Here is a 21580-nt window from a genome sequence, read left to right as displayed (position 1 = left end):
AATGGCTGTTTGAGTATTTTTTTTTTTTTGAATGCCCCATCTGCAGTTGGTTGTCAGACACCACATTGTGATAACAGTAATTTAATCTGAGATTGGACAACATATTTGATGGAGCAATTTGTGAAAAAAAAAATGACTTGTGCACTGTTAACTATTTGGAGGGAAACAAGCATTGTGCATACACATACAGCTGTAGGCCTATATGTTATATGTAGGCCTATGTGTCATTTTTGTGTTCTTGATATGAGAAGAAGAAAAAAAAAATCTTTGAAGAATCTGGGAGTTCCCCTCTGAATGATTGAACATTAATGATGGAATGCAAAGGATATTCTATTGGGTGCAAAAAAAAAATATCAAAAGCAATTTTTAACTGACCACAAATGTCCCATGTCTTCAGAGTTGAGAATGAAGATGTGCTAGGCTACCGGATTATTAAAGGAGGGACAGTGTGTTAGAGTGCTGATGGGAAAGTTCACAAAGTATACAGCTATGGTAGACAATGAAAGTATGGTATCGATTGGAGGCCATTGCTGCCAACAAGAGCTCCAGTGTCCACTCCCATTAAAAACGAAGACAGATGCGTCTGGGCATCGCTTTTAGCACGCAGACATCCAAGTAGGTGTGAGATGTTAATTTGGTGCTGTTTGTAACATAGAGACTACACTACACCCCTCTATCATGTCTCTCCAGTTGCCAACCGTTTGTTGGTTTCGACATTCTTGGCATACTTCCATGTTGGTTTCAGCCAGGGCCTGATGGAGCAAACACATAAATTGCGGCCAGGTCGGGCTGAGGTCATTGCGTGGTGCAAAAAGGAAGATGTTGGCTTCTTTTGATACCTCTGAAATGCGGAGTTGGAGTGAGATTGTGCCCTTATAATACATAAGACCCCTTTTTTTTGGGGGGGTGGAGTTTTTGCCTAGGTGCATTTATACATTGAACATATACATTTGCATTGTTTATTTTTTATGACTTAGTGACTAACGTGACACTCTCTTATAGAAATTTGATTCATAAATGCTACACTTGTGTTCAACAATTCAACAACAACCCAAATTTTGTGAATGCCATAAAGAATCTAGCAAGTACTTTGTTTCCATTTTAGATTTTTGTAGATCTACTAGAATTTACTGCATTCAAGACAAAAAAGAAGAAAACGTGCCTTGAACAAACTTGCAATAAACAGAATTAGTGAGTCAAAGATGCTAGCATAATAATTCAGTCAAGAAACTAATAGATTATAAACGCTTTGCTGTACATCATCCACCCTCATTGAAATGCAAGTTAGTTAGGGTGGTAGTTTCTACTGAGCAATCATTTTCAGTACAACACAATTTTTGACATGAAAATTCTCTATTTTTTTTGAGGAATATTGCTTTAGCTGCATTTATAAGGTTGTATATTCTAACTGATGAGGAAATAAAATGCTTATTTGTTTAGGAGGATAAACAACTATTAGAGATATCAAAAGTAGGGTGATGATGAGTAGCCAATATCATTCCCCTCCCCCTGTTTGTTTTGTGGCTGAATTGGCCATTAGGATGTTAATAATGTCATTGATTAATGCTTGTGATATCATCAGGGGACCATCATCTGTAGCTAGGAGATGGTGTGTTAGCTTTCTGTAAGAAGCTGCAAGGTCATCTAAGCTCAGTCTGTTGTAGCTGTGATAGGGCTATATGATGTATAAGGGGCTTATCACACCTTCATAATTGAAAAGAAAAGAGAATGGTTACAATAATTGGAATGAATTTGCTTGAAATGAATTTTCCCCAAAACAAAGAGGCAAGTGCACTGGCTTGGAGAATCTCTCTACTCACTGCAACCGAGACCAAATCTGCCGTGATTCACAGTGACGGTGCAAATTGATGGGGCCTAATTACAGCAAGCTGTGTTGAGTACTATGGAACAGAGATACTGTACCTGGATTCAATAGAAAAAGGGTACATGCTTTCTACTACAGGTTTTGCAGTCTTCTTTTATTCTTCTTCTTCTTTCATTTTTTTCCTCTCACTTTCCTTCTATAAGATTCAGGTTGCTTCATCCTTTAGCTGTATTTGCACAGGTGTGTGAGTCATCTTTACCTCCCTATAGAGGAAGGTGACATGTGTGTCCTAGGCCAGCATACTGTTCCCCCCCCCCCCCCCCCCTCTTACACTCAGTCACACACACATACACATATTGGTAATCGTATATCCCCTCATTTAGTCTCAGTTACAGACCTGATACCAATCTTTTTGATATCCATCAACAGTGTGGATATTTTCATGGCATTGATAATGCGTTTCAGCCTCATGTTCTAAGTGGCAATCGCTTCTTTTTGGTTACATAGTCTACTGACTTTTAAACACGTTCATTTTCTTGCATGATGCCCAGCGTAAGAGATGATGAGAGTGTCTGAGATCTAGACTAAGTGTTAGGTACATGTCTTTACCACTAGGTCAGAGAGGTAATTGCATAAGTGCAGAATCACGCTCCCCTTTGTTCGCTGTCCATTTCTGCAGACGTCCATATGCTTCCTGCTCCTGATCATATTTCATTGATGCGATACGTCAGATACCTCCAGCGCGCTACATCTTTGAATGGTGATTTAGTGATTTACGGAGTGTTACGCTTATCGTATGCAACATGGGGTGGGAGTTACAGAGAAAGTGTCTGTACGTGGGATGATATGTCTGCATACAGAGTTTTGTGTTGACATTTAAAAAAATGAATAAGTCATCGTGATGCAAATGTCAGTTCCACTTGATCATTTTTTTAAAATGCTCATGATAAACTGCCACGTTTTGCCCTATTCTTTTTGACATCATCATTATCCCTACTAATTTTCATTATTATCATTAGTAGGTGCAGTAGTAGTAGTAATAATAGTATTGGCAGAAGTGGTAGTAGCGATGATAAAGTTAATCAAATACGAGATTAACACTCTGAAGAAATATCAGAGAATATTATGATGATCGCTGAGATCATGATGAAGATGACGAAAGATTTTAAAATGATTGTGATCATCATGCACGTGTAAATGTGTACTAACGTGCAGCTAAAATGGTTGAAAATAGAGATACCCAGGTAGATATGGTATATAGGTCAGTGGATAAAGACTGCAAAACAAAGAGTGAGAGAGATGGAGTAAGACAAAGAAAGAGAAAACATACAACAATAAGCTATGTGGCTAGCAATTGTGGGTGTTGGTGTCAATAAACTTAGCACATGGTTTTGGGTGACATGCATTATTACATATCCTGCTCATTTACGTCAAGAGTGATACCTTGCCTACTCCTCTTGTGTCAACAAAGTTTTGATATCCTAGCAACTCGCCATGGCGCAGACAGTGCAGACGTGAACAATCTTGAAACTGGTAAGGCAACAAGTAAAAACCAAACATGCCCGAGGGACTTTTGAACTTTTATTGTCTGCCTTCGGGGAGGTAAGAGTATTGTGCTATTGGGCATGATCACCCTATGATCTGTCCTTTATTTAAAACTTCAATTCTCGTAGATTTCTGTGCACATAAATGTACACATGCTGGGAAACAGAAACTTAACATTATGTACATCTGTAAATTGTAAGAATTGGGTATGATTAATGTAAAAACTTTGTGGTTTTAAGGAATGTGGCCTTTGTGCAAGAGGTGACGGGGAAATAGCCTTGTGGCTAACTGAAAATATTTGTGAAGTATTTCTGTATGTAGCTTTGGGTAACAAAAAAAGAATTATATGTTCAGGTTGAGTTCCTTGATGGTTTGTTTTTTTTCCTCCCCCCCCCTTTTTTTTTTGGGGGGGGGGGTAGAATAATTTTACACAGCAGATATACCTTTCTGTGCAAATAAAATCATAGCCCTTGGACAACTTGACAATTGCATATATATAGGCCTGTATATCTATTTATCCTTTTCCTATAATTTTCAAGATATACCTGAGTGTGCAAATATGCATATAAATTCACTTACTGCCAGCTTTTTTTTTTACCAACTCTTTTAAAATTATGAGTTTTCACTGTGTTTACATTGGTTTGAAAAAAAAAATGGAAAAAGAGAATGGTAAATGAATGATCCATTCAATACAGAAGGAGTTTACTCTTTTGTTATTCTCTCCCCATGGGTCCCTGAAAGTATGCATGTAGGCCTAACCATACCGAAGAGCACAGTAACACTGCTCATCTGCACCCAAAGGGTCTGGAAGAGGGGGTTGATGGCCTGACAGGCTCCCACCATGAAGGCCATTCACATCAACACATGAAAGTACCATATTAGATAAATTGCAACATTTCGGGGAAAGTTTGCTCGAGGTGTAACTGTGCCAAAACCCTGCCTGAAACATTGCTAGGAAAAAAAAAAAACTTGCAGAAAGTGGAGTATGATTGTTTTGAAGTTTGCTACATGATGACTTGGTGCAGGGAGAAAGTTCACTGCAGAAAAATTGTGAAACATGTCATGTGACTTCCGCTAGAATGTTCTGATTCCTCCCTGCAGATATGCGTGAAATAATGTGCAGCCAACCAGCCAGGCTCCCTTTAAACATCATTTGCAGAATGTGGCAGACCGCCAAGACATTTGTGAATTTGTGTGTTAAAGTGATAAAAACTTGTGATATTTGCTGGCAGTGTAATTGCGAATTATGTCAAATGTTGTGATAATTTTTAACAAGCAGTGTGATTGCAAATTATGTTAAATGTTGTGAAAATTTTTAACACGCAAGAAATTTTCCAATGAGAATGGGCCCCCCGACTAGTGAGCTGGGACCATTTCCTAGGAAGAGTTGGGGAGACCAGATGTTAGATGCATCGCTCGGAGCCAATCACGTTCCCCCGGCAGTGATGGAGGGTGACAGCAACGGGTGTTGATGGGACTAAGGGGCAGTGGGGGAAAAGAGCTACCTGACTGCATCCAGAGAAAGAGGAATTGATACCCGAGAGAGGAGAGATAGAACCAGATTCCCTGAAGAGAGAGAGAGAGAGAGGTATCGGAGATGGACAGCCGTAGGAGGGACGATAACAGTTGTCTTGTTGAGGAGATGGGAAACAGACTGGGGCTTGATAATGTAGCATTCCAAACATGCTTTGCAACAAAATAATGACAAGTAAAGGGCTGGGAGTAGGGGGGGGGGGGGGGAGGGGAGGAGAAGGAAGAGAAATTGTTGTGTGAGATACAATAAGTTAAGGAAATAGATAAATTAGTTAATGAATTAATAAATAGATAGATTTTTGATATTATATGTTAATATAGATTCATGATTCTATACTACTACTACTACTACTACTACTACTATTAATAATAATACTACTACTACTACTAATAATAATAATAATAATAATGATAATAATAATGATAATAATAATGATAATAATTATAACAATAATAATAGTAATGATGATAATATTAATACTAATACTACTACTAATAATAATGATAATGATAATAATAATAATAATAATAATAATAATAATAATAATAATAATAATAATAATAATGATAATGATAATGATAATGATAATAATAATAATAATGATAATAATAATAATAATGATAATGATAATGATAATGATAATGATAATGATAATGATAATGATAATGATAATGATAATGATAATGATAATGATAATGATAATGATAATGATAATGATAATGATAATGATAATGATAATGATAATGATAATGATAATGATAATAATAATAATGATAATAATAATGATGATGACAATGATTATGCTGATTTCCCTCCTGGTGACAAACTTTGGAAAAACTGGAAGAAAACACAAAGTAAAAGAAAACATAAATAGAATTCACTTGATACACATAGCTCAATGAATAAGTTGTGTGCAGTGGATATCCCTAGCCCTGATTTCTGTTAGTTTTCTCAGCATGTTATTTTTGCATATATCGTGAGAAGTTTGATAGCAGAAAGTGGGTTTCTTTGTCATATTAGTCCTTCTCTATTACTCAGTAGGTAATTGCCTGTAGTGTTGTGATCATAAAAACATCCGACCAGAAAGAATGAGGCATGCCTCTTTTCCTTTCTGAATGACTGTCTGAATCATGTGAGCAAATTTTGAGAGAGAGAGAAGGAGAGATTGATGAATGGAGAGACAGCATAGATGGCACTGACCAAGATACGGTGGGAAAGGAAAACACTGATCATAATTTTTTTTTTTTAAGTATGTTGCCATTTGAGGATATATGTGGTGCAGACAAAATGGGGAAACCATACAGAATGTGGCTTAGAAGGCCGATTGGATAACTCATGCTATAGATAGCCAAAGATGTTCGAGTTTTGGGAATTAAAGGACTGCCTAGTCCTTACTTACCTGCCAGCAGCGTTGACATTAGGTCATGCTGAAACAGAATGCTAATTAAAGCAGATTTAAGAACTAACAATAAAGCAGTACAAAACACAGGGAAAAAAAGTTTCAAATTTGGATCATTCAGTTAAACGCTGGTACAGTAAATGACCAATCTAGTGTAAGATGATCCCGGTATTATGAACTGGACAACAGGAACAAAATTCTCAAATTTGCTAACCAAAGGATTCATACTTCATAGCTATTGCAAAGAAAAACAAGAAGAAAAAAGTTTTAAAAAAGATAACTCAAGTATTATTCATAGTATTATTTTGTGAAGTCATTATGCATTTTTTAAAGATTGTTTGAAAATGAGACAAATTCAGCAGTGCATTGTACTGTGTGCTACCTAGAAAGCCTTATTGGTAGAGCATGAAAGAGTTCATGAGAGAAAAAAAAAGTGAATCAATTTAGTTGTTTGAGTGGGCAGAAATTATTATGCCAGTGAACCAACCATAAATCATATTTGATGACTGGGGAAATAAAAATCTTCCACTGTGATGCGAAGAAAATTAGGAGGTGCTCGGGTCTATTGAAAATAATTCTGTCGCCCCGGAGCACTCCCACAGTTATTTGTATAGCAGAGCCATGGGCGTCTTTAATGGGTCCACGTTGTCATTAGCAACTAGGAGATACATTTTTCATTGCAGTGTGAAGGGGGATTGAGACTTTGTGTCTCTCTGTCTGTTACGCTGTCTCTCTCTCGTCTCCTGTTGTTTGTCTCCTCGTCTGTCTTTCTGTCTCATCCTTGTCCTCTGCTTAATGAAAATATCCCATCTGAACGATTGGAGGAGGAGGAGGATGGGGGAGGGGGGAGGGAGAGGAGAAGGATTCAGAGGCATCTTGGTTAATTGACGTGACCTTCCCCCATCTCGTGAAATATCACTGCGAGTCTAGGGAAGCTAGATGTCGTAACTTTGAGGCAAAAATAAGAAGAACGTGGAGAAATAGACAACAATCTCATTATTGTCTGCGAACTCTAAATCCGATGGAAGCATTGTCATTCTTTGTCGATTCCTAAATGATTTATGAAATTTTCTCCTAGTTTAAATTCCCCTTTTGAACAGGAGCTGTGTGTAACATTCATTAAGTCTACGGGGTATAGACATCCCTTGGAGGGATCGGGTTAAGATGGTCTGTTGATAAATTAATAAATATGTCGTCTGTTTCCGAAACATGAATACTACCAAACCTGTCTTCATATGTCCTCCATTCAATGCAAGCTGTCTCTCTTTTTCTGCTTCCCTCTAAAGATTTTGATTTTATTTTTATTTTTGTCATTACTCCTATCTAGCCATCTTCATTTTTTCTCCCCTTTGTTTGTGTACCATTTACGAGTGCCATGGTGTATTAGGATGCGTCAACAATGCTCTCGTTAGTGCCACGGGGGAATTTGCTCTCCCCAGTGACACAGATTTCGGGTCGCGGCTGGGGGGGCATCTCGTTACTCAAGCAGCTCTAGAGAGTGAGGAGGGTGCTCCTTTTTTCGTCTTCTCATCCCGTGTGCTGCATCACTGCCTTTCTCAAGTCTACCGTGTATGTGTCAGAGCGTTAATCCTCCAGACTGATTCGATAACGTGACAGAGAAGTCGAGACCCATCATTAGCTTTGCTCATTCTGGAAACCTCGCCAGAAAGTGTTGTAATCTTACACTCATTTACATCGCTGGGGAAATACTGGCATTTGACTTGTGCTCAAAATTCTGAGAGCGGACGGAAATCCATGTATTTCTGGCTGAAACCAGTATCCTAGCAACGAAACCAGTATCCTAGCAACAGAGTTGTGACATGCTTTAGTTCCTCTGAGACAAGTTCTAGTCCTTAGGGATTTTTTTTTGAGATGAAGAGAATTCAAAGAAAATCATTGCTAGGTCTCAGAGCCCACATGTGTCAATGACGACGACGTAAGGTGGGGTAGTCCATCCTTGTGTTTGGTTTTCAGTCTGTGGCATCACTGGAACTGGTCCAATTAAAGCTTTTAAGCACTTTTTTTTTTTACACACCTCCTCATCATCAATTCACACTGTCCATCATAGGAGTTGTGGGCTCCCATTGAAAAAAAAAAAGTTATATAGGGGAAAACACCAATGATATATATATATATATATATATATATATATATATATATATATATATAGATATATATATATATATATATATTGTATGTGACAAAATCATTCGCTTCCCTAGAAATAAAAAATGAGAAGTGCGAAGGTGGCGTATTGTTTCATTCTGGGAACCGTAACGATGCAAGAGAATTCCCTAGTCTTGAGGAAAGTCTAACTTAACGGTCTAATACGTCTTCTGATGGAAACTGTTGCAAAGAAATTTCCCTCAGTAGGATTTTATACATGCAAACATATTGCACGATCTGCTGAAATTTTTTGTGGTACTTTCATTTGTTATGATCTGGTAACAGTCAAATGGTCGTAACATTTGTGATATATATATATATATATACTTGTTCAGTTTTGTCATCTTTAACTGCCTGATTATACTGCTTTATTACCTTCATGAAATGTTACTCTCTGCATAAAACTGTACTTGAACATACCCCAAATTCACAAAGGTTCAAATTGCTATTTCTTGAGAAATTAAGGTGGTTGATAGTAGAATAACAATCAGTAGAGTGTGGCATAGTACGTGATAGAAATAGAAATTTATATTTATATTTAGCATCTTTTCCTTGTCTTTGTCTAGTTTTCCCTGGAGTGGAGCATATTCAACAGTGGAAGAAGAATTAATAGCTGAGATTTTGCAAGATTTACAGATTTAGTGCATCATGTTTCATTGCTCATTTTGCTTGTTGAGCCGAGTATGAAGAAGGCAAATAATCAGCCGAGCTTCATTTTATTTATGATAAATGAAAGAACTATACAAAACTAATGATTTATGTTAATTAAAGCAAATGTTTTTTTTTTTAGTCAAATAGAAAAGTAAACGTTTTGTTAAATATAAATAAATTACATCATAAGTATAATAGATAAACAGATAGATTTTCCTTTGTGTGTGTGTGATTTAAATGTGTGCATGCAGTAGACGTACGAGAGTGCACGGACCTCGGTTTCAATGTACCATTCGTTCACAAAGTGTGTGTGTGTGTGTGTGTGTGTGTCTGTGTGTGTGTGTGTGTGTGTGCATAAGTTCATTGTGCCCATATGATGCTAATACATAGCTCATGTCAGGAGCTTTGATCTTTACAGCAAATTAGTTTTGAAAACAACCAATGACGTTACTGGCTGTAGCTGTTTCACGTCTTAAAGGAGCGTACAAGGCCTAAATAATAATCATAATGTATTATAGACCGGTAAAACTCTTTTTATTAAGATGCTCGGGATCATGAGTTTTGTTTCTCGTACAGTACACTGCATATTGAAATCTTGGAATCCCAAACACTGCACGCTACGTGTGCGACTTCACAATGCTACAGTTTGTAATGAGGCACAATGAATCCTTCATTTACGATAAAATGGAATAGAGTAAAGATACTAAAAGATATTCTAACCGAAAATGACACTGGACGATTCTGTGTGTAAAAAATGTGAGGTATTTGTGATCACTTCCTCGCTGGCAAATACCGCAGAAAGCAGGGTGGTGGAGCAGTAATTTGCATTCGTAAGTCACAACTCATTATTTCAATCTAGACGGAAACAATATACCGTAACGTGAAGGCTACTCATGTGTGTATAACTCTACGAGGACGTCAAGTCATACAGTAACAATGTTACACCTTCCTATCATCTGTCAAACGGTTTATTCTCTCCAGGCTTTACATTGTTTCATGCTGCTGTCATTGACGACTAGTCATAGAGAATTTTACCTTTGCTACAAGAATCCCAAATCACATAGCATTGCTTAATAATGTAACTCAATACTAGACGTTGTGATTTTGTTTGATTGTTTTTCTTGTAAGTGAGGAATCCTTCTCATTTACGCTAGAAACTGTTAGATATTATTGCAATATGTTTCACCGCGAAGATCGTAACAAATACACAACTTAGTGAATTCTATTTCGTTATCTTCTTCCACAGAATAATACGTAACTAATTTGTTACATAGTAACGTGTATGATACGTTACCAATGCTCAGAAAATTCAAAGAGAGAGAGAGAGAGAGAGAAAGAGAGGTTCAGAAATAGACAAAGGAAAATGGTTCGGTAGAGTTTAGAAATTTGTGATTTTCTTTTTCTTTTTCTTTTACAGATAAGCCAATTGAATATAAGTAAACTGTCTTACCGGTCAGAGAGAAAATTCATCTCAGAGTCAGCAGCAGCAAACTTGGCTGAATTTTTGTGTCGTCTGCCCAATCTTACATCTGCCAGTATCGACGTGCGAAAGCTGCCAAGGACATTCTTCACGACAATTGCCTCCCAGGCTTCACACTGTAGAGTAGTAAGAATCAGTCATTGTCATCCAACACTGTCGTGTTCAAAATGGGGGGGGGGGGGGGGGGGCATCAATTACCTTGAGCGCGATATTTCGATTTATTTCACCATGCAGTAATGTCATTCCGGTTGCATTAATTAACGAAATCTGCCAATCACATGAAATATAATCGCATACTTCCCCAATTCCAATATAAGATGTTGTAAAGGTTGACAAAAAAGGAAACGTCTCAAGCGTGACATTTTAGTCACGTGTGAATAGTAGGTACAGTCACTTGGTGAAGATGTTAGAAAGAAAATGAGTCTTAATGTATGATATATTAAAAGTATTCATGATGGCTTAGTTGTTTTCATATTCTTCTATTTGTTTGGCTCGTTTCTGTTTTGTTTCCCTCTCTCTCTCTCTCTCTCTCTCTCTCATTTTATCTGTCTGTATTTATCAAAGAAGTCAATATTGAAATATATTCTAAGGCCGTTTCACATTATCATGGATTTTTCTCACAAAATTCTGATATGTTCTTCACAGGTTCATGGACAATCTTCAGACTGAAGTTCTCGAACTGGAAATATCCTTTTTGACAGAATTAAAAAAATAAATAAATAAACAATGATATGCTATTGTTAGCATGGATGATCATTTTAACTAGTCAAGAGGAATTATAACACATGAAACATGTAATTACTATGCATAGTGCTCCAGAAATTTGATCTAGATTTTTTTTTTCTTTCAAAATTTCCCTTTCACTGTCCAAATAAACTAGATTAATTTGGCAGCAAGGAAGGGAGGAATAATGAACCTTACATGTAAACTCTTTTCTAAATGGTGCCAGACAAGGCTCCAGTTTAATACGAGGGTCAATAGAGTATTGTTTATCTGTTTGGGAATTCATCTGTGTTTGTGTTTAAACTGTTATGACAAGCATCTGAAGTCTACAAGATCTGTGATGCTGTAAAGGCCTGTGTTCTAAGAGGAAGGCTGTCAACTGTGTAGTTACTCACCCCCCCCCCCCCCCCCCCCCCACCACCACCCTTCCCTTTTTGAGCCCCTTGCAATTCAAAAACTGGTGCCGAAAATATGATTGAGTCACCAGGCAAGTTTATACAAAATGCCAAGTGGAATAACTTGGAATGAATGAAGACTGTTCTTGCCCATGCCTACCATGACCTCATATCTATGTCTTGGGCCATTGCCCAATGATGTGTATCATTTATGATTACAAAAATGTCTCGGTCTAGTACCGTAATCACAAGAAGAACTTCACTCAACACACATAATTGAACAGCGACTTGTTTTTGCTCGTTCAAACATTCATCAATCTTTGAAAAGGAAATAGCAGCCACAACAACAACAACAGCAAAGACATATTTGGCCCTCCCACAAAGAAGAAAAAGTGGCCAACAGCATGCCCTAATATGGTCAGAACAAATGTCCACTTTGTGACATTTGCACAGGTGTTTGGCATACTTTCACCGGTAGATTGCAGGAAGCATGTTAAGTGTGGTAGTGTGTGTAGTCCAGAAAATTTTCCACCTCACAGGTGCAAGGCAGTTTGACTCATTTGCATCTAATATGCATCTCATTTCCGAAAGGGATGTAATTTGGACCAATCAAACTCCACGATACTCTGTTGAGTGACATGATTAGTAAGAATGTGGGCTGTGGTGCATTTTTAACATGTTCCTGTTCAATGGAAGTTATTTTTGTACCTTGTTTCTAAGGCTGCTTCCTTGCCAAAGATCACATTCTGAAAAGGGAACACCAGCTCAAAAAGCAAGCAAACAAACAAACAAACAAACATAAAACAATGAAAGTAAGAAATTGATATGTGTATAAATATGGTTACATTTAAAGCTTTGCGTATTACAGGGGGTTTTTTTATTTAACATATCTGTTGGCAGTATCACTCAACTTAACCTAATCTCAGAAATTTCATTCAACCACATCTTTTGCAGACCTACATGTAACTTCAAGTGCACTGAGAAAAAGGTACTCGAATTTCAAATGGTGCAGCTGGTACAGTAAAATCAAGGAGGTCACAATATCTAAAATGCTGTCCCTATTTGACAGAGTATATATTTATATTTTTCATAGACAGCAGTTAATAACTTCAGTGACAGAAGTTTATAATTTATCCCTTATCTGAGCTTTATTCACTTGTCCCCATATCAGCTTTAATACTTTAATTGATCAATACAGATGTCCTGTAATGAGGTACCAGTGAAACAGGATTATCTATCTAATTCTGTCAATGTCCATTGTATCGCATTGGCCTCAGTGTGGGGTAATTGAATTGCAACAACTGAATAGAGTTGTCTTTCTGTATAGTACAGCCAACTTTGAGGGAAAATTTGATCAAATGCCTATTGAAAACAGCTTGGCAAGTTTTGAATTTGGTGCATGTGGCACATTAATGGTTAATCCTAACCATTCTTTATGACCAATTTATGTATTTTTTTCTTAACCCATTGAGGACGAATCCTGAGTATACTCGGGCAGGCGTCTATAGGAAATGCGTGTTGTAGCAAAATCAAACCGTCCTCAATGGGTTAAGATAAGTTTAATGTCAAACAAACAAACAAACAAAAAGGCCAGCTTGGCCCCATCAGAGAAAAGACTTACTTTATGATTACTTTGCAACACATATTTTAAAAAATTACTACATTATCATAATAGCTATGTGAGTGTGAAGACATTATCTGGTGGTGCATATTTTATTTAAACCAATGACTACACAGTATCTCTGTATTGGAAAACTGAATTGTAAGTATAGACAGGTACAAGTACTCCTTTTCCACTAAAGTTAAAACAAGTCAGCATGTAAGCATTAATCAGATGTGTGGAAATACTGAAAACCTAATTCTATGGGAAGGTAGTCAATGCTGTATCAAGCTCAGAGGTGCAGCCATCTGTGCGATATTTGTTATATATATATGCTTTGTTTAATTCCTTGACAAAAACGTTCACTTCTATGAGTTTTCTCGTGGCATGCCAAGCATCGGGGAGGCGGAGTTTGCCAGCATCCTGCTGCGATACACCCACCTGGATAACGAGGAGATGGCCGAGTACATACAGAGAGTCCGGGAGAGGATGCCAGAAGAAAAGGTGAGATTTCACGAAGTCCATCCTAATGGTCCTCTAGGAAACTCAGAAGGAATGGTTTGCCATTAACTCCCCTCAGGACTACCATGTCCAAATTTTCATATGAAACAATGAAAATGCATCATCAGTGGTAATGTAGGGTTTTATGAAGGGCAAATGCAACAAGAGAGTAATTGGTCATGGATCCCTGTGGCCACCCAAGTAAGCATATCTGATTGACACTTGAGGCACTGCCATAGATACCAGTAGGTTTGGACTTTTGATATCTACAGACCTCTTCAAGGATGAATGGCCAGGTCTGTTTATTAGTCCTGTTATGTTTGGTTAGATGTTATCACACATTAATGTTTTGGAAATAAAAATATATATTTACATTAAAACAAGGAATGTTCTCATGTTAAATTTCACGAATATCGCAAGAGCCAAGATTCATGAAATTAAAATGCACACAAAGGCTTTTGTCTGCACTATATGCATTGAATGCCAAAGGCACTTCACAAAAATTTCATGCCGTGAAAAAGGCCATTGGCTCCAATTCGCAAAAATTTCATGCTGCTGAAATATTCTACAGTATTCAATGATGTCCCCTCCCCACCCCCTCCCCCCCCCCCCCCCCCCCCCATGTCAATTTCTGTTGATAAAACCAGGACCACTATTGGGGACAACTATCATTCATCACATCGATCAGTACTGAAAGGATTTTTAAACTGAGTTAAAGCAATTTTGAATTATCAATTATTGAATCAATTTGATTTAAAAAAGATGATGATTCAGTGACTACTAAATAAAGAATATATGTCCAATGTATGACTAACATTGATGCTGATGAATCTTGCTGTCTTATCTTTATTTTTCCCCTTGAAATGAGAGCAATTTTGAAAAGTGTAACATGCAAGTTGTCAGCCTAGTTGCAAATGAGCCTGTATAGGGGTTTTAAGGAACCTTTCAATATCTGTGTTCATAAGGTCATACTATCATCAGTGATAGGCAAATGAGATCAAAACTACATGTTACTTGAGCATTGTGCATATCATTAATGAAAGGACTCATAGTTTACTAACAATAAGCTAGAAGAGTTTGCTGCGAGTGTAGTACTCCGAATGTAGTAACCCCAATTGCATGCATGCTCAGCAGTAATTGGTCATACACTGGTAGTAATTCAGTGTTCAAAGGGTTAAGCCTTTCCATCATAACCATGTTGTAAGCTGTGTTCATGTTGGCCCACAAACTACTATGCTTCTTGGGAGTGCCCTTATTATTGATTGGGGGGGGGGGGGCATTTCGTGAAGCATTTTGTTTAAAAAAAATTTTCTGACCAGCTTTATAATCTACTGAAATCTTTGCATCTGTTTGGCAGAGAGAAAATTTGTCAGAAAAAGCATCTGACCAAAATGCTTCATGAAATGCCCCCCTGGTTGTGTTATAAACAAAACAAAAAACAAAACAAAACAAAACAAAACAAAAAAGTGTGTCATACACATAATTAAATTGTTCAACAAAGTGCTACCATTTGTTTAATACCAAGGAGGTGTTGTTTACAATAACAAGATTTCAAGCATAAATCACAGGGTGGATTGTTACAGAATTTCTTCCTTTTGCTGCATTCCAGGGCATCTCCTTTGAGATCTTCAAGGATTTCTTCCAGTTCATCAACCATCTGGACGACTTTGAGATTGTCCTGCGGATGTACACGTTTGCTGATCAGCCCATCACACAAGGTGCCTACACTCCATCAGTTTTCTTCCTACACTACCACTCAGCTACTTTGAGACTACTGTAAAAGTGGACATTTTTGCGGTGTTCAAATTTTCGCGCATTTCGCGCAACCAGAAACCAGCGCGAAAATAAAAGCACATGAAAATTTTTGCTTGCCATATGTACCTGTGCGTGATGTCCTGATTCTGCGGAATTAAAAACACGCGAAACTCTCCCGACCCGGCCAAGCGCGAAAAATTAGTCACGCGAAAATATCCACTTTTACAGTATCTCAAGTTGTCTCTTTTATGCTCTTTTGATGCTGCTTTTGTTTCTTCTGTAGCCTCTCCTTAAAATGATAATCTGTCTTTCCCATAACCCTTTCTGTGCCAGGGACTTTGGACAGTATGTGCAATGCTTTGGGTTTTATTGTGCTAATCAGCACTCACAGCACACTAAGGGTTAAATTGCTCAGTTTCTGTCACTATCATCAATTGCTCATGATGCACCTCCTTGTCTAATTTCACATTAATTCATCTCATCATAGATGCATATATGAACAAGTAAGATATACATGTACACTAGCTCTTGGTTTCTGGGGTACCTCATTGATTCTTTTTTTAACGCCGTATGCTTCTGGAGAAGAACTGCATAATGATGTCACATTTCTATAAATCAAAATACTTACTCTAAGAAATATGTTTATCCATTCTTTTTTTCTCTCTCCCTTCCACCCTTGGCACTCTTGTCTACAGCTGAATTCTGCCGTGCGGTCCATGTGACGACAGGACACAACCTGGATGAGCATGTTGTCCATACAGTCTTTCAGATCTTTGACAAAGATGGTAATGGTTTGCTTGTACTATTGCTCACATTTAATCCAGAAAGAATAACCGAAACAGAATCATGTAGTGCACAAACTTGTACAGAAATGAAAACAAAATATAATGAATGGCATGAGTGAAGAGAGAATAATCTGCTCTACTTTTAGTACTCTCTTTCTTACCGCCTTCGATTTGCTGAAAAATCAAAACATTTTTTTGCAAAGGGATGATCCAAATTGCAGTTTTCAGCAGAATTTCCATTTGGCACGATTATTACCTCCGCCGAGGGAGGAGGTTATGTTTTCGTTACCCTTGGTTGGTTTGTTTGTTAGTTAGCTTGTCTGTGTGCAAAATAACTCAAAAAGTTGTGCACATATTTGGATGAAACTTGCAGGAAAGATTGAAAATGACACAAATAACAAACACTTAAATTTTGGTAGTGATCCGAGAACTTTGGGGGAATTTATGAAGGATTTTTGATATTTTGGCAAGTAGGGTCAATGAACTTGGGAGTTCAAACTGCGCATTTTTGAGGTTTTCAAACGCACACTACAGTGCTTGCTCTAGTTTCTGCTAGGGCGAGGCACACTGCGCAGCTGAGGGTTTATGACGTAACAAAGGCTTCTATATTGGGAAATCAGGCAATTTCAGTGAAATCACTGCTCTCTATGGCAGAGCCCAAAGAGCTTTTCCCCAATGGTGGAAAGGAGAAAAATCTCTTTGGGAAGAGCAAGATCATTGGACAGGTGGAAAGTAGCTGCTTGGCGGAGGTCTGCGCTCTCAGAGTGCTTTTCTAGTTTAATAGAATTACATTGGCAATTGGTATTGTTCATTCTTGCATTATGATGTGTGTACTTCTGATAACCATACATGTGTCATTTGCACTTTTTTTTTTTAAATTTCATATCACTTCTGATCACTTCTGTTTTGTACAGGGGATGGCAAGCTGAGTCAGAAGGAATTCCTTGGTGTGATGAAAAACAGAATACATCGTGGATTCAGGGTATGCAAGTGATTTCCAGAAGAAATAGTTTTAAATAATTGTGAAACATTCAACAAAGTACATGTATGTGATATCTTTGCTTTGTATTCTAGAAGGATGGCCAGTTAGTCATCATCAATAAGGAGAAAAACTATGAATCAAATTTTTTACCATTTTATTTCTCTTTCCTGCCCTGTGTGATCAGTATACTTTGAAACTCCAATTTCATTTCATCTGCAATGGTTCCTTGCTCTTCACATTCAAACTATGACAATTTTTAACACTGTTTGCCTCACAAATGAAAGTCTTAGTTAGGATTATCCACTTGTTGTGGGCAAGAAGAGTTAGTGCATGCTTCTGATTTTTCTTTCCATATGCAAATGCATCCATGGATGGTTAGATATCCAAAGTACAGTCAAAAGTATGATACAACAAAGCTCTACCTGCTTTAGGCATTTTTGTTTTTTTGTGTTTTTTTTTAGTGTCAACATGAGTCAAAGTGTCTCAGTCCTTGAATTTTTAGCAATCAAACATTGAATTGTATGTACCAGACATGTCAGACTCAGTTTTGTTGCCAGGTTATGTGATGTCAGATTCTGCTCCAATGATACAATGAGTTAGATGGATAGATAGAAAGATACATAGATTAATGGATTATCCCATAGATAGATGAAAAGATAGATTAATGGATTATCCCATAGATAGATGAAAAGATAGATTAATGGATTATCCCATAGATAGATGAAAAGATTGATTGATGGATAGACAGACAGATAGAAAGATAGGCAGATATATGAAGAGAGAGATTAATGTTAGTATTTGGATAAATTTAGACATTAGGGCCCCTTTTCACGAAGGTGTTTGAAGTCAAAACCATGGTCTAAATTTAGTTCATGGAGTGAAATAAGCGTGAAAAGGCCTACCTCACACATGCAAATATCAATCCAAGGTTGCCATTGGATGTCTGTTAGTGTACACCTGGCTAACGACGAATAATCATCTTTGGTCACTTTTCATCTTCAACTAATCTTTGTGTGATTTGTTTGTTTGTTTGTTTTTTGCAGGAGCACCTGAAGAAACCTAAAGGATGGGACGGGTTCAAGGCATGCGTTCGAAAGGAGCTCCGTGATGCCAGCTAAACTTCTCCACGCCAAGGCAGATGCTTGCTGGAACATGCTACCTTCCCCTAATAGTCAAAAAGAAGCATGCAACCCTGCGTGTGCAATATACTCGCAATTTATAGTCACTATGTCAAACATTGGCAGCATTTTCTACTCCTGTTTACTTCTTTCCAACTTGTGTGACATTTACACGTTGATTGTAAAATGTGATCCGATGTATTTTGGGAACAGTATACACTAGGATGCCAACTGATGTAGAGTATCAAAGTGTGATGTCATAGTCATTTATCACCATGGAAACTGATTCTAAACAACTTTACCTGGCCTGAATATCTGTGAACACTGCTGTTGCTAACCATCCTCACATCTGGTTCCAACCCAAGCTTTAACAAAAGACTATGACATCATCACTTTGGTACTCTATACTTCAGAGTCACTGTAAAAGAATCTACTTTTTCAATGCAAAGCTGAGATAATGATTTTAAATTTGGATGTTTACTGGCTCGTGATGCTGTCACATAAAAAGTTGCCATGGATTGCAAGTCAAAAAGGCAAACACAGCTCGAGTATCAACCAGTCAGAACAACACATTTTGAGTGTTGGTTTTTAATTCTTCCCTAATTTGATTTAATTGACTGTTTTCATGTGGCCATCAAGGAAGCAATGAATGCTTGTATGTAAAGCAACCACAGGACCGACTGCTTGAAGTCCCCGCTGAAGTCATGTCCAAGTGTGATGTACGTTTGTAGCAGGATCCCATTCTTAAGATACTTTGCATATTTAGTGGTTATTTTTAAGAGGATACTCCCCAAAGAGAATGTCTGTTTTTGTTTTTGTTTTTGTTTTTTAAATAAAACAGTGAAACAGAAGAGATAGAAATAGACACTTTCTGCAGAATCCAGCTTAATTGCAAAGTCTCACCGTGTAACATTGCATGAGCTTTAGTATCTATCACTATGATTTTTTGTTGTGTTTTTTGGTTTTTTTAACTGCAGATCTTTAATACTAGTACTTTGCAGATGCAAGCAGTCACAAATAAGACATTCAATTCCTAGCACTGTCAGGCTATTTTATCAATGAAAGCAGTGCAACCACAATATTCAGATTGTTTTGTTGTTGTTGCAAATGCATTTTATTTTTACATCAATAAGAAAAAAACATTTGGCTTCAATGATATCATGTCTTCATAAGCCATATCAAGTCCATTTTATTTCTGTCATTTCAATGTTCTCTCTTTCCTGCCATTGAATTGATGTTGTGGAAACGTAAAGAGAAATCTTGTTTCTTTAAGTCTCTCTATGTCAATAAGATGCATCAAAGCTTAAATATGATTTTGTTATAATGCCAGCTGACTTTTGTACTACTGACCCTAAGTAGCTGTAGCATCAGAGAAAAATGCAGCAACTATGTTTGGTAGAACCATGGTTTTATTTACACAGGTAGTTTTTGGTCATGTTTATGTTTAGCAATATTATGTGGATGACCCGAGTGTATTCAACAATTATTGGTATTGTAGGGTAAAGAGGAAAATGTAAAGTAGCCCACGTTAGTTTGATATTGGATAAAAAGTTCTCGAGGTAACAATATTTGATGCTGAATTATTAGAATGAAATAGTTCTTTATAGCAAAGTACAGTTGGCATAAAACTGAATTCGAATTTTAGCACTTTATGTGTCTACAAGCATTAAAATCATATGTGAGTTAGGTAGCTAATATCAAAGACCTATCTTGTGTGTAAATGATGTAACCACTCATTTTCTAGCTAATGAGCTTATCACCAACTTTGTTCAATATGTGTAATCAGCATTGATCAGTCATTATAAAAAAAAAGAGACAGATTCTGTGAAATCCTAGCAAATGTGACCGTGCACCTCAAAACGAACATAAAGTCGCACACACTGATTTTGCGTGAGGACTGAAAATAAGTGAAATGGGTCAACCTAGCCGAACTTGACTTTTTCATATTTTCTGAAAGAGCGGGTCTTCTTTTACATTATGCTAAAATTTGGTATCATAAAACAGGCAGAAAAGTGTGTGTTTTTTTTTGGCAGTTTATCTCGAATAGTTTTGGTAGAATAGTGTGATTAGGTGTGTTCTTAGAATCCCTTTTTCATTTCTGAAAAACCTTGTCCACACTCTTCACTTTCAACTCTAATAAGTTTTGAAAGGATAGTGCTACTGCTTTGAAAGTTGGCATTAATCATGGACAGAATGTGTTAATGAGGCATGCTTAATTTCAGTTTAATCTGATAATCCCTTCATTGTTGTTACTCTGGTGGTTTACTTCCTGTTTTTTTTTTGTCTCATTCATCGCACAGCCAGCACGGTTTGGTAAAGATTAAGCGCTTGAATAGACACTGTACTTCAGAGCCTCTTTTCTCAGTTCACACTTTTCCCGAGTTTGTGCTTTCTTTTCAATATTTAGATAAGTTAGGAGAGTCCATTTGATTTGAGTTATACATCATTTTAAAGCTTAAAGTCTGCTCTTTCAGAATATGGTCTTAACTAAAAATTCATGTCTGGCGACTTTTTGTTTGTTTTGAGGTGCAGGGTCACAAATATAGAAAATAACCACCCATGTAATCACATGGGCACAGGAATCAACAATTTAAGTTATTCCAACAGGGGAGGGATTCATTTGATCACCAGCAGTTCAACTTGTACTATGATAACCTGGGAATGTGTGACCTGTATCGTTTTCAAGCGTAGTTGGTACTTCAATGGGGCTGTTGCTAAGAAGAGTATTCAACTCCAGAGATAGGTTGACTCCTGTGAAGTTTAGCAAATCAATTGGGAGCTTTGGATCTGCCACACAAACATTAAGAGGGAAAAAAAGTTTTGCACATGTGTCAAGGCGGCTTTAATGTCGAAATCGATCTCACAGCGTCTGAGTTTTCACGATGGTTTTGGACCATTTTAGCATCCACTCATTTTCACGACCCAGAGAGCTACTTGATGCCATTATGACATCAGCTAGCTGTTTGGATTAGGAGAAATTTTACATGCCACAAGCGATAAATGGGGGGCACTATTTCACTTTTTATAGGCTGCGTCTTCATGAAATCTAAAGCTTCTTTGCAGAGGAGAACGATCAATGCAACTGTTGTCTTAGCGTTTGCGTTGCAGATCTAAAGTTTGC

The 21580-nt window shown here is 37.3% G+C and overlaps 2 protein-coding genes across 2 annotated transcripts in view; both read left to right on the top strand.

Moving 5' to 3' along the window:
* LOC139718155 (uncharacterized) overlaps positions 1-21580 on the top strand; it is a 627192-nt gene that overhangs the window by 211172 nt on the left and 394440 nt on the right. The gene's annotated exons all lie outside the window — the stretch shown is intronic.
* LOC139718146 (calcium uptake protein 3, mitochondrial-like) lies at positions 13691-20292 on the top strand. Its single transcript, XM_071629630.1, has 5 exons — positions 13691-13822; positions 15429-15537; positions 16270-16359; positions 17274-17341; positions 18385-20292. Exons 1-5 carry the CDS (start codon positions 13706-13708, stop codon positions 18457-18459), a joined length of 459 nt encoding a protein of 152 aa, XP_071485731.1. The 5' UTR covers positions 13691-13705; the 3' UTR covers positions 18460-20292.

The sequence above is a fragment of the Diadema antillarum genome, unplaced genomic scaffold (genome assembly GCF_040938485.1).
Source record: "Diadema antillarum isolate AM-2024a unplaced genomic scaffold, OU_Dant_1.0 scf00000090, whole genome shotgun sequence".
In the NCBI taxonomy this organism is placed as follows: domain Eukaryota; kingdom Metazoa; phylum Echinodermata; class Echinoidea; order Diadematoida; family Diadematidae; genus Diadema; species Diadema antillarum.
Note: the sequence above shows the minus strand (reverse complement) of the source record. Positions and strands in the feature narration are given on the sequence as shown.

Coding starts and splice junctions, on each gene's coding strand:
- LOC139718146 (XM_071629630.1), top strand. CDS start 13,706: ATGCCAAGCATCGGGGAGGCGGAGTTTGCCAGCATCCTGCTGCGATAC. Junction 13,823..15,428: donor AGAGGATGCCAGAAGAAAAG/GTGAGATTTCAC, acceptor GCTGCATTCCAG/GGCATCTCCTTTGAGATCTT. Junction 16,360..17,273: donor TCAGATCTTTGACAAAGATG/GTAATGGTTTGC, acceptor TGTTTTGTACAG/GGGATGGCAAGCTGAGTCAG.